Below are 17,991 nucleotides of genomic sequence, written 5' to 3'. Positions count from 1 at the left end.
CTCCTACCAACCTCTGCCTGCTGGCAGCCCTGGCCTTAGGACAGGCAGCTCCTTGAAGCCCCCTTGGTCAGATCTTAGGCAGGCCAGGAGAACCTGCCAGTCATCTGAGAACAAAGCAGTGAGGTCTAGCGTCTGCCAGCTATGACCTCCCCAGTGTTGCAGGAAGGGATGAAACTGTAGACCTTTCCCCTGGGCCTGCCCAGCAGCTGAGAGGGAGAGGCCGCTTCCTACCCAAGAGGCTGCCACCATCTCATGCATCTGCCACCAAGTTCCAGGACTCTCTCCACCTTTCAGGAGAGGAAAACAGAGGCACAGGGACACTACCTAACTTGTCCTAGGTCACATGGCTGGGAGGAATTTTTTGTTTTGTTTGTTCTGAGACAGGGTTTCACCAGGTAGCCTAGGTTGGCCTGGAACTCAGAGATTTGTCTGCCTCTGCCTCCCTGGACCTGGGACAAAAGGTGTGTGTGGCCAAGCTTGGCTAGCCTTGGATTTTAACGGGCACCTCTCTCTGAGGCAACCAGAACCCTAAACCTGAACCCTTGGGTTAGGAACCACTGTGAGGAGAGATGGCCAACCCCAGCCACGAGAGAGAGAGGCCACGGGTGCCAGGCCCAGCTACTCTGTATGAGACAGAGAGACACAGATACCTCAGGTCTCCTGCCCTCCACCTCCCCACGCACACCCACACCCCTGCCAGGTCCCCGCACTGTGTATGGCTCCTAAAGGAGTGCCCTGTGGCCATTCCCACATCACCCCTGCCAACATCCCATAATCAGAGCAACTAGAATTCCAGAGTCAAAAATCAAAACAGAAAAGATGGCGGGCGGGATGGGGTTCCTCCTGAGCACTCCCCACTCCACAGAGGGCGTGCAGGGCCCAACCTGCTCTGCGGTACTGAAAACAACAGAGACAGAGACAGAGTGAGCAACACCGGCATGCACATGCACCAGCTGTGGCCGGGACATGTGTCCCAGCTTCCCCTGCTGCTCTGTCCCCGCCCACTCAGCCCTCCCACCTCCTGCTCTCCACCCAGCAAGCCCTCCTCCCACACCCGAGGGCAGGGGCACCTGTGGCTTGGCAGGGCTGGGTGCCAGGGGTCATGAAACTCTCCCTCTGCTTCTGGGCTTGCGTCCAGCCTCCAGCCCACTGTGGTGACAGCCTGCCTGCCATGGCTCAGAGAACAGAGTCAGAACTGTGTTCTTCTGTCCCCAGCCAGGACCACACGCCTTGGCAGGCAGGCAGGGACCAGAGCCCCAGCCCAAAGTGGCCCATACCACCCAGCCACAAACTCTGTCTGTAATCAAACCTACCATTAGGGAGATGAGAGGCAGTATCGACCTCCGCCCTCACCCCGCTCCAACCCTAGTGACCACCCCTAACCATGGCACAGAAGCCAAGGGCCAGGATAGCAGTAAACTCGGAGGCATGGGGTCCCCAGTGGTAGTTCCAAGTCAGCACCTGAAGAGTTTCCCAGGAGAGAAGATATGACCACAGGCAGGTCCTTGTAGGAAGGGTTGTGAGTTGTGGGGTACACTTTACTACATGGGTCCACTGCTGCTAAGGCCCAAAGGAGAAACATGAGGGCCTGGAGTGGACCACCAAGGTGGGGGACTAGCCCTCAAGAAAAACTGAGGTTTCTATCTCCTTTAAGGGGCCTCCATTTCTGCCTCTGTCAAGAGGGGGTGAGGGTAAAGCCAAATCACCAAGAGGTATTTGATAATTGTCATTTCCCTCCTCTGGCTATGGTGGAAGCAGGACAGAGGAATGGGCTAGGGCTGCCTTTGCGGGGGTGGGGGTGGGGGTGGGGATGGGCTTGTATGACAACTTGCTATCCCGATCTGTCCTGAGAGTGCTGGGACAAGAGGCTCCAATGTCTGAAGTGTTTGAGCTCCAGCTTCCAAGCTGGCTGGCCCCTTCTGTCAAGTCCTGGCAAAACACCAGCACACTCAACGCTTCATCCTGCGAGGCCCATTCAGGCCCACGTGACCGGGCTGAGGGTGCGGCTGGTGTTATGCCAGCTGCCCGCTGACACTTGCTCCGTTCCCTTTGTAAAGGGCCAGGCTTCCCCTGGTGGCTGTCTCAGGTGAGGCTCAGGTGTATCCTTCTTCCAAGGACAGTGCGGTCCCTGTGTTTTCTCTCACTGGTGAATGGTGAGACAAAATCAGAGGGGCAGGGAAGGGGTTTAGGAGGTGACCCTGGGACACAAGAGCCACTGGAGAAAAACATCAAAAGGACAATTTAAGAGGGTGACAGCTAACGGGCTTGAACTTGTCAGGGGTCTACCTAGACCCACCCACCCACAACCAGCAGGGGTACTGCCAATTCTGTTGAAAGGATGGAAAGAGGCCCAGAGAGGTCAAGAGGCCAGCCCAAGTCACACAGCTTTAAGTGATAAACCCAGGGCTTACCCCTCAGCTGGAGGTAAGGAGTTCTGCTTTTCACCATGATGCTCTGGGGGAATAAGAGGGCCTTCATGGTCTTCTGGAAAATGAGGATGAGCTCATCTTGATCTCTTTTGTTCCTCCACCCCCACCCGGCTAAAGCCATTGTCTCCATTAGACTCCCTGGGGCTTAGCAAAGTAGCCACCCAGCTAGCAGGACACAGCTCAAGCCAAGAAAGTCCTGTAAGTGCCCTTTACCCTCGCTGCTTAAGGAATTCAGGGGTGCAGGATTTTGTGCACAGCAACCACTGAAAGACCTAAAATAGGAGCTGGGGAGAGGCCACCCCCTTGCCTACTAGAGGCCAGAGCTCAGCACCTTCTTTCTAAGGCAATCTAGGACCACACAAGCAATGGTCGCTTAGAGCCTAGGGACAGGCCCAGGAGGAAGCTAGGTTTTAGTCCAGGCGGGAGGACAGGGCCAAGGACAGAGCAGGCAGAGAGGGTGGCTACACAAAGAAATAGGCTCCACCCAGGTCCAGTGCCCTGGATGACCGTATGTACATCCTACAAGAACAGAGTGCTGTCCCCTGGAGCCCCCAAACACTGCCCCCATACACTCCCCAGTGAGACCCAATCTCCCTGAATACTATCAGGGACTAGTCGCTTACTACCTCAAATGGCCCTATTAGACATCCCGTGTCCCCTTCATTTTTTTAAAAAAACATTTATTTATTAATTATGAGTACACTGTCACTGTCTTCAGACACACCAGAAGAGGGCATCCTATCCCATTACAGAAGGTTGTGAGCCACCATGTGGTTGCTGGGAATTGAACTCAGGACCTCTGGAAGAGCAGTCAGTGCTCTTAACCTCTGAGTCATCTCTCCACCCCACCCCCCATGTGTCCCCTTCATAATCTGTAAACTATACTTCTTACCAGGGAACAGAGGGTCACAACCAGGACCGGCCCCCAGCCTGGGTCCCATGCAGCCTTCACTGATGTTACCTGTGATAAAGGAAGTGTCAGATGTCACTTGCATCTGCCCTGGGACCAGGAGGACCAGAACCTCAGAGTCACCTGTGCTGGACACCTGGGCCCTGAGCATGCCTCTGACCCTCAAGGGGTTCTGTAGCCCAGGTCCACATTTCTCCACTCTTGGCCCTCCTGCCTTTTTCTTCTTGCTTCCAGACTAGCAGGCAGCCTGGAAGATGGGTCAGCATTAGTTTTTTACCTAGGCTTTCCCAGGCTGACAGCACTCTCAGGGAATGTAGAACTCAGTGGCCCCAGGACCTGGGAGCACACAAATGAGCCTGAGGACAGGCTTGGTGCTGGCGTCAGCTCTGGGTCAGCCTCTGGTCCACAGTGCACAGGGTGAGGAGGCTCATGCCTTGAGGCAAGCCGTAGGACGGTTGGTTCACTATCCTGCCACACCTCTCAGAGTCTGTTAGGCTGGATCTGGTACCCCAAAGCACTGCCTCTTGGGCCAACTCTCATACCACACATGCATCTCTGTGTCCCTGAACCAGAACACTGCCACCACTGAGTCAGGGCTCAGCTCTCTGCATCCCACATCCTGGATCTACAGGCCTGGATGTCTGGGCAGCAGTCCCAAGACTCACACTCCCTCCTCCGAGCCGGTGCAGGCTTTCCCTGGGACTCACTGTGGGCCCACTCACTCCTGGGCTCCTCTGGTCAATGAGAAGTGATTGGCCCAGCCTGGTCTAGCTGCCTGTGGGGACAGCAGTGGACTCGCTCATGGGATGCACGGGTAGACAGGGAGAAGGCTCCTTCTCTCTGCCTCTCCATCCACCTCCCTGAGCTTCTTTAAGAGCTAGGTCCACACTTGGAGCTGGGTACAGGCTTCGGCCTAGCAGGGATAGGCAGGCCTCCTCCTGCTCCCCAGAATCCCACATGGCTGTGGCTTACATGGGGGCCAGGCCCTCAGAGGTAACAGGTCGCTTCCCCATAGTCCTGGTTACTCTGCCACTGGAGTTCTCCTAGCAGGCTTGGCTGACCAAGACATTTACTACACAGAGGAGGAAGACTATGCCTTGGAGAGCAGAGACCCAGAGCCCTCATTCACATAGCAACACAGGAGGTCAACATAGAGGTCAAAGGTCAAAGAAACAATGTCCAGGGTGGGGTGCAAGGGAAGTATGTGCATATGTGTGGGAGACCAGGAGGAGGCTCAGAAGAGAAAGGCTTTCTGGAGAGGAGGCTCTAGGGTGCAGAAGGCTGGGTGAGTGGTGGGCTCAGAGGGACTCAGAGGCTGAGGTGGCTGTCTAGGCAGGGCCTAGTCTGGGCTCTTGTTTGGGGATGGGGGTTGTAGATGCCCGTGGGAGACAAGGGGGCACGGTTTATAGGGAGGGTGGAGGGATAGGAGGTGCCAGAATTTCTGGGACTAGGGTCTCGGGCTCCTCTTCAAGGAACTTCCCCTCTGACAGGGCCCCTGTTCTGAACCCCTTCTCCCTCTGGCCCTTAGCCACACGGTGCTTTCCCAGTCGCCTGTTCCGCTGCTGTTTCTTGATGCATTTGGAGGTGAGAGAGACAAACCTCACTGGAGGTGAGGACCAGGGCGATTGGCCTGCTGTCCCCAAGGTACCCTGGTGAGGAAAGGGACAGAACCAGGTTCCTGGAGCTAACCCCACCCATCTGAGGTGTCCTCAGCTTCTGTTTCTGGCTATGTTCCATTGCACTGCCTCCTGGGCCACTAACAAAACTACAATCAAAGCCTCTGAGGGTGGGGAATCCCCCTCCCTCCCCAACCTGCTCAGCAAAGTGGTCTAGATAGGGGGACTTCGGGGTCCAAATGCACATTGTCCTAATTCAGCAGCTCACAAGGCTGGTCCACCACCCCTGAGTTCTGGAGTGACCCCACCATCCTGCATCTGACTAAAGAGAGTCACGCTTGAGGTTGGGGATTTAGCTCAGTGGTAGAGCGCTTGCCTAGCAAGCGCAAGGCCCTGGGTTCGGTCCCCAGCTCTGAAAAAAAAAATTAAAAAAAAAAAATTTAAAGCAAAGAGAGTCACGCTTACTGTCCACTGCGTCCCTTTCACTGACATTAGGGACCCTGAACGCCTGGAGGCTAAAGATGTAGTCAGCCCAGCCCTGCTGACTAGAGCAGACTGCCAACCAGCAGGCTCTATGAGACACCGTCTCATCTTGAAGCTATGAACAGAGTGCCACCTCACAGGGTGAAGTAGACCTCGTGGCTGTGACTGGGACACAGACCCTAAGCAGAGGGAGCAGCCAGGTTAGCCAGCTGGGTGTGCTGGAGTCTCTGGGTTATTACAGTTGGGGAGGGGTCCCGTGGGAGAGAATGGAGAGACACGAGGAGGGGACCACAGGCCGAGGACCACTGAGGCTTTCAGAAGCCGGGGCAGGAGTGAGGCAGGTCGTACACATGTAGGAGGAAGCAGGCTGTGAGGTCTTAGCCTCAGACGCAGCTGAGAGCGCTGACCTCTAGCCTAAAGGGAAGAAGCGCGTTTGGAGCCACTCAGCTCCAGGTGACATGTGACAGCAACCGCAGGAAACCGGTGTGACGGTGTGACGGGAAGAAGGCGGTTCCCAGACTCACACACCACACAGCCATCACTCAGTAGTGTTCCTCAACAAGTGTGTGCTCAGAGGAGCATCCTCCGGGCACAAGCTCAGCTGTGACCTTGAGGTAGCCTTGGCTGAGCCCTGACCGCTGGGCTTCCTGAAGGCGATGCTTCTTTTGTTTTTGTTTCGCTACTGAGATTTGTTGATTTTATTTCTTATGGGTGGGTGTTTTGTCTGTGTGTAAGGCACCACCTTTGTGCAGTCCCTCTGAAGGCCAGAAGAGAATGCCAGATTCCCTGGACTAGAGTGACTTGAGGGTGGGAACTATCTAATGTGGGTGCTGGGGACTAAACCCTGGTCCTTTGTAAGAAGAGCAGCCAGTGCCCTTAAACACTTGGCCATCTCTACGGCTCTTCTTATAGCTACCTCACCAGGGGTCTGAAACATTCACTTAACCTTCAGAGCTCCTGCACAAAACATGTGTTGACTGGCCTTGGCTAGCCCAGGCCCTGAAGAGAGAAGGAAGGTTCTGCAGTTGGGTAAGAAGCCACTTGGATGCACATACCTGGGCTCTCCAGATCTAATTTCCTCTTTCTCCTGCTACACAGACCCCAGCTCCCATTCACACAGTGAAAGCTCGGATGTTTCCTCTCCTTGTGAGCTCAGGCAGAGGGAACCAGGTTCTCTCTTCATGAAGGCCAGCCAGCAATGACTGAGGCCTTTGAACCTCCCCCCTCTTGACTGGAAAGCCATGGGACATTCTCTCAGCATGGCCTTCTATCTGTGCCAGCCACAGGAGTTGCCTCCTTGACAGCACACAAGAGTTCTGGAGTTCGTGAGCACTGGGCCACAAGTCTGTCTTGTGTACTTCTGGGCCTGAAGAATCTGAGGCACACAATAGATGCTAAGACCACACACACACACACACACACACACACACACACACATACATACACACACACCACACACTCACATAATACCACACACACATACACACACACACACCACACACACACACCACACACACACACCACACACATACACTACACACATACACCACACACACTCACATACAACATACATACATACACACACACACCACACACTCACATAATACCACACACACATACACACCACACACACACACCACACATACTCACATACCACATACATACACATACACACCACACACTCACATAATACCACACACACATACACACACACACACCACACACACCCACACACCACACACATATACACACCACACACACACCACACATACTCACATACCACATACATACACACACACACACATATACACACACACCACACACATACACACACACCACACACACACAGACACACACACATACACACATACACACACACTACACAGACAGACACACACACACACACACACAGTGTGGAGGTAAGAGACCCACAAACAGGGAATAAATAAATTCCAGATGTGAATGAAGCAGAGAGAGGCTGCAACCCCATCAGCAATTGTTAAAAGCTGGATGGTTGGAATAAACCCCCACAGGACACAGGAAAAGTGTCACACATATGTGGCCTTCAAAATGGTGGGCCAGACTGGTTATAACACTGTCTCCTTAGGGCCCCATGACACTGCCCACGTGGCCCACAAAAGTCACTCCAGTGGCTCCAAGCATGGTCTTTGTGTGTTTGCATGCTTGTGTGGAGATGCGGGGGCAGGTGCATAAGTGTGTGTAGGTCACACCTGATGTCAGATATCTTCAGTCACTATCTTGTTTTTGAAGACAGGGCCTCTTATTGGTCTGAAACTCACCAACTAGGTTAGGCTGGCCAGCCCACAAACCCCAGGGGTCACATCTTTTCTCTCCTCCAATTCAGGGATCACATGTGTGACCCAACACACTCAACCTTTACATGGGTGCTGGGGACAGAACTCAGGCCCTCACGCTAACTGAGCCGCACCACCCCAAGCCCAGCCACTGCAACCCTCAAGCCCCTCAATTTATCTTTTTCTTTCCATTTATTTTATATATATGAGTTCACCAATGCATGCCAAAAGAGGGCATCGGATCTCATTACAGATGGTTGTGAGCCACCATGTGGTTGCTGGGATTTGAACTCAGGACCTCTGGAAGAGCAGTCAGTGCTCTTAACCACTGAGCAATCCTTCCATCCCTCGATCTATCTTTTTCCCTGAAAATGTCTATTTCTAACCTTCTGGGGTAGAAATTCCAATTGGCGGTGGCACTTCTGGGACACAGCACACCGGGCACAGAGGTCTGCCCTGATCACAAGCTGTCAGGAAGACACTGAATGGATCTGAGCCGACACTTGGGTTACCATTCCCCGCTGCCCAGACTAAATATCCTTTCTACTGTTTTATAAAAATTGAAAGAGGTGGCAGGCACACACGGCCACACACCAGCCAAGGAAGTGTAGAAAAGACAGTGTATCCCATTGGGTAGGAGAGGTCATACAAAGAAGGTAGATCTGCCAGGGGTGAGGACATGGGCCTACGCCTCAGCACTAGGAGACTGCTGCAGCAGGGTCATGAGTTCAAGACCAGCTTGGACTTTAGCATGAGACTCCGACTCATAACAACAAAACAATTTTTAAAAAGAGGAAGGGGGCACAACGGAGGGCATCGGACATTGGTGCTAAGGACACTGACAAGGGGCCAGGGTTTCCTAAAGTCCTCAGAGAACACCCCAAGGTCAATGTGCTCATTGGAATGCTGGCCCAGCTGAGCATGGTGGCACATACCTGTTGTCCTAGCTCTCCAAAGGGTAAGGCAGGAGAAGGGAGAGTTCCAGGCTACCCTGGGCAACATGGGCAGACCCTATGTCAAAACAAAATGTCTGCTAAAACGGGAAGGGGGAAGGAGAAAGAGGGAGGGGAAAGTCAGTCTCTGCTTATGCTTTGTGAGCCCCACTGTGCTCAGAGAGACTCTAGGTCTTTTCTCTCCGGGTAAAAGGCCTCTTTACTGCTGTGCCTTCAGAGGCCTCTAGGCTTCCTGCCCTGACTCTAGAGCCACGCTTCCAGCATTACGAGACGTTCCCAAGATGAAAATTACTGCAAGTGGGAGCCAGGCATTAGATGCCAGCTCCACGGGTAGCACCCAAGAGACAGGACAGCACAGTGAGGTGTGCGACAGGTGCCCAGGAGGTCCTGCTGCAGAAGAGTGTTCTGGGGGCAATGTACAGGAAGCTGTGTCCCACTCTGCAGTCCCTCAGTGGCTCCTCAACCAAAGGCAGAACCTGTCTCATCTCTCCACATGCTGCCATGGGCACTCTCCCAGCTGAGTACCCTCCCTGCCTTCCAGGCAACAGAGGCAGCCTCAGCCAGAGCCCACATTTCTGACAAAGAAGAGGAAGAGGCAGGGTTGCTGGTGACAAGCCAGAGCCCTCATTCTGTGTGCTGGAGTCACACTACTGTCACACAAGGCCACCTCTTGCCTTCTCACTGTCAGTGTGCTAGTTAATTTTTGGTCAACTCGACACAAGTTCCAGTTATCTAGAAAGGGGGACTGAGAAAGCCCCTCCATCTGGTGGGCCCATAGGCAAGCCTGTGGGGCATCTTCTTGAAGGATGATTGATGTGGCAGGGCCCAACCCACTGTGGGTGGTACCGCCCCTAGACAGTGGTTCTGGATTCTCTGAGAGCAGACTGAGAAAGCTATGAGAGGCAAACCAGTAAACAGTGCTCCTCCAAGGCTTCATGTCCTACCTCCAGGTTCCTGCCTTGGCGGCTTCCTTCAATGGATTAGTAACAATCCTGCCCTCTCTGAAGTTGCTTTTGGTCAGTGGTGGTTTTTTGTTTGTTTGTTTTTTGTTTTTAAGATTTATTTATTTATTTTATATGTGTGAGTACACTGTAGCTGTCCTCAGACACACAGAAGAGGGTGTCAGGTCCCATTACAGATGGTTGTGAGCCACCATGTGGTTGCTGGGAATTGATCTCAGGACCTCTGGAAGAGCAGTCAGTGCTCTTAACCTCTGAACCATCCCTCTAGCCCCCCCTTTCCCCTTAAGATTCATTTATTTATGTGCTTTATGTCTGTGGGTGCTCTATCTGCATGTAACTTTGCATGTATGCCTGCACACCAAAAGAGGGCATTAGATTCCATTACAGATGGTTGTGAGCCACCATGTGGTTGCTGGGATTTGAACTCAAGACCTCTGGAAGAGCAGTCAGTATCTAACCACTGAACCATCCCTCCTCCGGCCCCTTGGTCAGAGTTTTATCACAGGGATAGAAATCTTAACTAAGACGAGCTGGACAGCATCCTTGTGCCACCGATGGGGAAACCAAAGCACGAGACAACACCCGGCCTATACCAGAAGCTCAGTGGAGCCAGGTCTTAGGACACAGCAAGCCCGGATCCATGTGTGTGGAGATGCTCACATCTCGGCTGCACAGCAGTTGGGAAAAGGGGGATGGGGTGGGAATGGCAGTTGGAAGGAGCATCTCCCCTTGCAGATGTCCACTTCTAACAACTCAGGGTCCCCTGTCATGTCTCCTAGATGCAGCCCCAGCACACAGAATCTCTCCACAGCTGCAGCTCAGCCCAGGGGACCTGTGTCTCAGAACCTGTGCTCTCAGGAGCCCCTGAACCCGGAGCCACCACACCCCTCAGGAACAAAGAAGATATGAAGCCAGTCTTGAGGTAGGCAGATGACACAAAGAGGGCCTGGCACGGTGCTGTTCTCAGAGGACTCTGGGAAGTAGGCAGGAGATAGGAAAACAGACAGACAGACAGGCAGGCAGGCAGCAAAATCAGGGGGAAGCCCTGAGGAACCTCAAGCCCAGCCTGTATCTGAAGGATGGGGGGGGGGAGGTCAGGCAAGCGGTGTCCCCCACGGGGGCCAGTTGAGGAGTAACTTCCACAGATCCTGACAACGGATGTCCCCCACAGAGAGGCCTGACAAAGGTGTCCCCAAAAAGGCCACTTCCTGGCTACAAAGTACTGCAAGGCTAGATCCCACTCACCACTGCAGAGGAGCTCAGGGTCCAAGGACAGTGGGAGTCCCAGGGGTAGCCTCAGAACTAGGAAACAAGGCCTTAGCCTAGGCAGGACACAGGCTCAAAGCTCTAGAGCCTGAGACGCTGCCAAGGAGAGTGGCCACCTGGTGCAGAGACAGAGAGACAGAACTCTGCCCAGGCCTCTCCTCCTCAAACACAGTCAACAGTGCCATATCAGAGCTGTGGTGGCAAGCTCTCTAGATTCTTCCAAGGGTCTGCTGGGGAGGGAAGACAAAGGCTACCAGGAATGTTGAAGGCAAAGCCAGGAGCGAAGGGACTTGTAGAACCCTGTCAACCATGTAGGACCTCCACAGCAGAGCCTTCCTCACCGCCTGTCAGCTCCTGCCCCTAACGGCCCAGTTATTTCGACACGGTGTCAGGATCAGTGGAATAACAAACCTCAAAGGCTTCCCAGTCCCGATCGCGGAGCCCACAGGGTGCAGACTACAGCAGTGGCTACGAGAGAAGGGTTAGCAGCAAAGTTGTTCCAGGTCAGCCACACAGAGATTATGGTATAAGAGTCAGGGAGGAGAGGGTCAGCAAAGACCATGAAAATGGTTGTTCTGCATTGCAGGCCCTGAAGACAGACCTGGGGTTTGAAAGCCAAGGAATGTTCTAGAAGGAGGATCAAGCTTTCTCTGTAGCCTCTCAGAAACTGACCCTGTCCATCCTGGATTCCTTCAGTGAGACCTGGATGAGACTTTATAGTCCAGGCTAGCTGGGGATGCTCCTGCCTCAGCCTTCCTAGTGTGGGGATCTCAGGGAGGTGTGTGTGTGTGTGTGTGTGTGTGTGTGTGTGTGTGTGTGTGTGTGACGCCCAGCTCACGATTTATCACAGCAGCCATAGTAAGCTGACATATCTGGATGCAGCAGGTCAGGTGCTAGCCTGCAAGATGAGAGATGGGAGGAGTCTTCAAGCACGAAGGCTGTGCAGCGAGAGACAGTGCTATGCCTCTCCTACCACAGGGCCTCTACACAGTGCCTGCCATCACTGACCCACACACAAGGGAGCCACTTTCCTTCTCAGTGGTGGGCAATGTGACAGCTAATATTGACTGTCAGCCTGACTGGATTTTGTATCACCTACCAGACAAACTTCTGGGCATGGCTGTAAGAAATTGTCTTTTCTTTCTTTTTTTTTTTTTAAAGATTTATTTATTTATTATATATAAGTACACCAGAAGAGGGCATCAGATCCCATTACAGATGGTTGTGAGCCACACCCCGTGGTTGCTGGGACTTGAACTCATGACCTCTGGAAGAGCAGTCAGTGCTCTTAATCACTGAGACATCTCTCCAGTCTGAGAGATTTTTCTAGATTGGGTTAAGTAAGTAAGGGAGACCCCTCCTGAATGTGGGGTCCTGGACTGGATGCAGAAGCCTTCTCCTCTCTGCTCCCTGACTGTGGAAGCCATGTGACTCTTCCCGCTGGCTGCCCCTCCCGCCAAGCCTTCTCCACCGCTGTAGCCTGGAACCCTGAGCTAAGGAAACACTCCTCTGCTTCTAAGTAGCTTTTGTCAGGCGTTGGAACACAGTAACAAGGAAAGGCAGTAACACAGGCAGTAAGGATACCATGGGTAAACTAGTGTGTAGCAGTCCGGCTTCTGCACATGTGTGCTGGTGAGAATGTGTGGCCCTCCCCTACCCACTGCAGTGTGTGGACGCCAGCATCTGGAGCGGGTGGGAATGAGGCCACAAAACCTGGTAGCCATTTGTACACACAGCTAAGCCCCAGTTCTCTCCGGTTAGGACTCATGAAGCCCCATGCGGGGGAGGGGGCACACATGCCCGGCCGGACCAGTGGTAATAAGGCTGAGAAAGGGAGGGGCTGGGACTGGAGTGGCTGGCCATGGCTTTTGGCACACACACAGCTCAGCTCACCAGTGGGGACTGTGACTTGTACTATCTCTGCTGATAAGAGAAACTCGCCACACGGGAGATTGCTACACAACCCCGAAAGGACATGCAAAGCTACCATCCATCTAACAGGGCAGGTGGCCACCCCGATGGCCATGCAGGAAGGCCGTTCTGAGACAAGAATGACGCACACTGCTGTTGTAGAGTGTGTAACCTACACAATCTTGCTTGGCAGCTTCACTGTGTCGATGCATTTGTGTCACGCCCCTGACGATGACTCCGTGGGACAGCCTCATTGCAGTCAGAGCACCTGAGGCTTCAGAAGGTCCTGAAGTTTGTTACTTAAGGCCAGGGCACGAACCCACCATGATCCTAAGGCTGTCTCCCTCCTGTCATGATGGAGTGTGTACAATTGCTTCCACTCCAAGGAGCCTACATTCAGCACAGGACAACTGCTTTGAGAGCCCTCTCCCACCTTGCCAGCCTCCTTCCATATGCGCATTGAAATGGTTCTTGTTCCAAATAGAGGCTCAAGGCTGTAGACAGCACCAGTACCCTCACATTGCCAGGAAGGCTGCCCACCCAAGATTCCAAACTACATCCTTCTCTGCGCAAGGAACTACACACCAGGCTAAGGTTCCTTTGGGCCTTGTTTGCTAGAGGAACTGTGGTTTGACTCACCATGATCCTCACAGGTTGGAGAAGTGGGCCCAAGGTGCCTACAGGTGCTGGTCCATTCCTCCCATGGCCTAGAAGTGGGCCTACAACCAGCAGTGGCTCTCCTAATGCGGTGTCTCTGAGTTGACACTGCCTACACAAAGTTTGTCTGGTTAGCCACCCGAAAGCTTCACCATGGACAATTCCATCCCTGATGTAGAAGTGGCCCTGTTCCCTAAGTGACACTAAATCCTATGAACCTTGGAATCCTGGTGGGTAGAACCCAATGGCTTGAAACTCATTGCTTTGCACAAGGATTCCTGGGAGTCTGGCCTGGCCCAGGCCTTTCTCTAATTAGCTCCATATAGAGAAAACTTGCAGGGGAACAGAGTTGAGGAATGGCTGGCTGAGGTATTTACAGCCCTGCCAGAAAGTAGATGTCCCCTTTCTGCCCTGACCAACCATCTCCAGAGAGAACTGTTCAAGTCAGAACTGGCTGAAGCCACTACAGCTGGGCTGTCAAGAGGCTTCATTGTAGCTAAACTCCAAAAAGATGGGGAACGTGTGTGTGTGTGTGTGTGTGTACGCACATGTATGCATGACATGGGTTATGTGCATAAAAGAATGTTTCCTGAGCAGGTCTATGTCTGACTGTGGCCCCAGTGTGACCAGACACCCCTCCTCTGGCCGCCGTGCCTTCCTCTCCATGAAAGACTGCACACCCTTAAACCGTGAGCCCAAACAAACCCTTCATGAAGTTGCTTTTGCCAGGCATTTTGGCACAGCCATGAGACAAGCGGCTAACATAGTCCACATGTTTGTGGGGAGTCCATGTACACACCCCACACCCCCATGTGCTTCAGATGTGTACAGGGCTGCTACGTGTCACCTATGGGTGTGAATGGACATTGGCGTGTGTGGCTACTGTGGAGCCCAGGGTCTAGACAATGTCTCGGCACAGACACACACACACACACACACACACACACACACGATACAGTCTTGAGACCTGTGCATATACCTGCTAGAACTGATTTCCACCCACGTACTATGCAAGTGTGCGAGTGTATCTGTGAGACCTGTATCTTTCTCTGTGTTCTTTGGTCTTCGTGTCTTGCTATTTGCATGTATGCACCTGTGTGGGTGTAACCGTGTGTGTTGGTAGGAACCCACGTGTGTGCACACATGCCCTTGTCTGTCCCATATGTTTGAGCACCTGTATTTATGTGTACACTCACTGGTGCTATCGATGTTTGTCCGTGGCGGGGAGGTTCCGATCCATAGTTTCTGTGTGTATCTGTGCACATGTTTGCATGTAGCCCATCTCTGAGTCCCATGTGACCCACCCTGCCGCAGGCAAACAGTGCACAGCTGGTGTGAGCCACGCCGCCCACTGCTGGATGAGAGGTGGCAGGTGTAAGATAATCCATCAGTCACCGTCAGTTTCTGAGCGGTACAGCTGCCCCCTGTGGGACCTGACTACAGGCCATGTTCCTGGCCTTTTCCACTAGAAGCTGCCCTGGGCCATCCATCCTGGTGGGAGCAGCTGGCAGACGGGGCCCAGTGCCCTGCCAGGCTCTCACTGCAGGGTAGGCCTGCCAAGCAGTCTTCTTTGTCTACTGACCTGGCCCCCAGCTCTGTCTTGCTTAGACAGCAGGGATGTCCTCATCCCTGACCCCATACCTTGGCTTCCTGACTCTCAGGGAGTACTGCCCCCACCTTCTTTCCCCCTTCCCCAACCCAGTGCAGCCTCCAGAGCAAGTCCGGTTGTAGCCACCCAGGAGTCACCTTCGGGGACACAGAAGTGATGACACCTATCCCCAAACGCTCTGAACAGGGCTCCTTACTGGAAATTGAAATGTCACCCCCAAAACTTATGGCCTGGGACTTTCTGGATCAGAGTTAAAGCGGGTTGTAGAAGCCAGACACAGGATTCAAACTCCAGTACACAGGCACTGCCGTTCTGCTGAAAACAACACACACAAACACACATGAGCCTCTGCTTGCCTGGGTGTCACAGAAGACTATGGACTACCAGCCACCAGGCACATCTCACAGACAGAGGATTGCTGAAGGTTCCTTAGCCCAAAGCCTCAGGTGCACCTCTCCCCATACACTGGCTGGCTCTCCTGTAGAACTCCATGAGGGGCTGGCCTGCTTTGGGGAATGTAGTCACCAAGAATATTCTTGGACCCCCACAGTCACACCTCAGGGTGGACTTTGCCTGGAGGGGTGGGCAGGAAATGCAGAGACCAAGTGCTTTCAAAACCCAACCCACAAAGGCACATCCTGGACTTTAGTGGCCTCAATAGCAATTCAGAGCACCCTGGTTTCCACAGGGCATGCCTGTGGAACTAAAGGGGTGCTAAGGGAGGTGCTGCCCACACAAGCACAGCCTTCTGCCTATTGACCCGGGGAAGTTAGCAGGGCTATGACGTGCTGAGGTTCACACACACTTCCTTGGGACCAGACGTCACAGGCTGCGGAAGCCAGGACCACTCACAACTATGGCAGTTCACAGATGTAAGGTTCTGAGAGAGTTGGCTGAATGTATAAGTTTTGGGGGAAAGGAGTGCCAGTCTCTGGCAGCATCTGCACTGTACCCCCTTCTCCATATGGCCACCCTATCCACACCTGCCAGTGTCTGATGCCCCTCAGGCCCCCCAAGGCTAAGCACTTGGTCTGTCGGGTCCACCTGAGGATTGAGTCCATCTCACAGAGGAAAGGAGACCGGAACTGGAAGATGAACACCTCAGATCCAAGACTGGGCCCTGGTAGTTCAACCCACTGTGTCACATGATCTCTGGCCTGCATGTCACCTCCCTCAGCCCCAACTCCTGCTGTTCTCTAACAAGCCACAACACAGGTCACTACCACTTTAGTGGCCCCTGAATCTCCACTCCTCCCCGGGGACAGCATGGATCAGGTTTTCACAGGTCTTCCCTAGTACAGCCTCCTCTAGGGAGTCCTGCATGGCCTACAGTGGCCCTGCAAGCATCCCCGGGACCCTGAGAAAAAACTAAGGACATAAATGCCCAATGCATCTTCAGAACCTACAGTGAAGGCCTCGTGAGCCCACAAGTGGTCCACAAGTTCCCTTGAAAGCCACCAAATAGCAACAGAGGGACGTAAGACCATCCACCTGTGACACCTCAACACAGACGTCCTCATGCCTACTGGCCCAGCACTAGAGAAGCCTTCACAGGTGGACCTGGAAACTACCTACACACTGCACAGGCAAATCCATCACAGAGCATGGAGAGAATTCTCCAAACCCCAGGACTCGGACTCACACCCTTTAACACCAGGGACATGAGATGGAGCCCAGCTCTGAAACTCCGTGTCCCAGCTCAGCCTCCAGAGCCGCAGCCCCTGGGCTGGCTCAGGCCCAGCCCATGTGGAGAGACGCAAAACATTCCTCTACCTGTGGCTGTGAGGTCTACTCCGTCCCCATCCCAGATGTCTCGGTTGCTCTGGTGGCTTGGTGCTGGAAGCGGCTCCTGGGTGGTCCTGGTGCCCCTGGATAGACTGTCTGTGGGGGGCACCGGCTGCAGCTCAGGCTCTGGAGCAGGAGCATGGACAATTGCAGGTGCCTCCAGAGGAGCTGAGGTAACCTGTAGGGAAAGAAGAGAAGACACGAGTCAGGAAGGAGAGGGACCTTAGGCTGTCTTTCCATTCCTCCTCATTGTGGCCTGACCTCTACGGTCAGCAGTTCAGCTGAGCTGGCATGACAGTGAAGACTGTGTATCTCACTGTCTGGCCAGGAACCTCAGGCTGACACCGGACACTGTAATACTATGTGTGACCATCTCTTGTTATCTTGACACAGAAGCCCCTGGCTTCTGACAGCCACCCTGGTGAGGGTTTATGAGGGAGCCGCAAGAGATGCGCAAGAGATGTTCAGACTTACTCAGCCTGTCCTTGGGGATGTCTGTATGCCACCGTGCACTGTTAACAGGACCCTGGTGTTCAGTTTGGGAAGCTGGATGGCCATCTCAGCGGCACCCCACAGATTAAGGGGGGAATGTCATTTTCCCAAGTCCTTTGGGGAACCAGTCTCTTAGAGTCCAGGGAGCATCTATCCAATCCTGTTGTGAAAGCCAGGCATGGGTGAGGTCCCTCAGTGCACAGAGTGACTAGAGAGGGAATCAAGAAACCAGTGTGCCAACCATCCTTAGGGTCTTTGGGGAGCTACTGCTTAGCTTCTTCCCCTTTATAGGGTGCACTTGCTTGGCCTTACTTCCTCACACACTGGGTTCTATATATTTTTAAGCCCCTGCATCATGGGAGTCAAAGAGAACACATGCGTGGTAGGTACCCTTTGAAACCAGACACCCTAGGTGTCAGCACACCCCTGGAATTTCCACATCTCACTCTAGCCTGCTGGGCATAGTGACTGCCTTGCTACCTGCGTGCCGACAACCAATTCCAACCAGGACACCCAACTTGGTTGAATTAGGCTAGAAAATCAGAGCACAATATATGGGAGTCAGGTCTCTCCTTCCATCATGTAGGTAGGCACCAGGGAGCG

At 53.4% G+C, this 17,991-nt stretch overlaps 1 protein-coding gene across 1 annotated transcript in view; it reads right to left on the bottom strand.

Annotated features, from left to right (window-relative positions):
- Gse1 (Gse1 coiled-coil protein) overlaps window positions 1–17,991 on the bottom strand; it is a 355,506-nt gene that overhangs the window by 211,044 nt on the left and 126,471 nt on the right. The window contains exon 2 of the mRNA XM_017601449.3: window positions 16,885–17,074. Within this exon, the coding sequence (XP_017456938.2) occupies window positions 16,885–17,074 (190 nt within the window). The remainder of the gene's footprint in view (window positions 1–16,884; window positions 17,075–17,991) is intronic.

The sequence above is a fragment of the Rattus norvegicus genome, chromosome 19 (assembly GCF_036323735.1).
Source record: "Rattus norvegicus strain BN/NHsdMcwi chromosome 19, GRCr8, whole genome shotgun sequence".
Taxonomy (NCBI): domain Eukaryota; kingdom Metazoa; phylum Chordata; class Mammalia; order Rodentia; family Muridae; genus Rattus; species Rattus norvegicus.
This window is presented reverse-complemented; position numbering and strand designations above follow the sequence as displayed.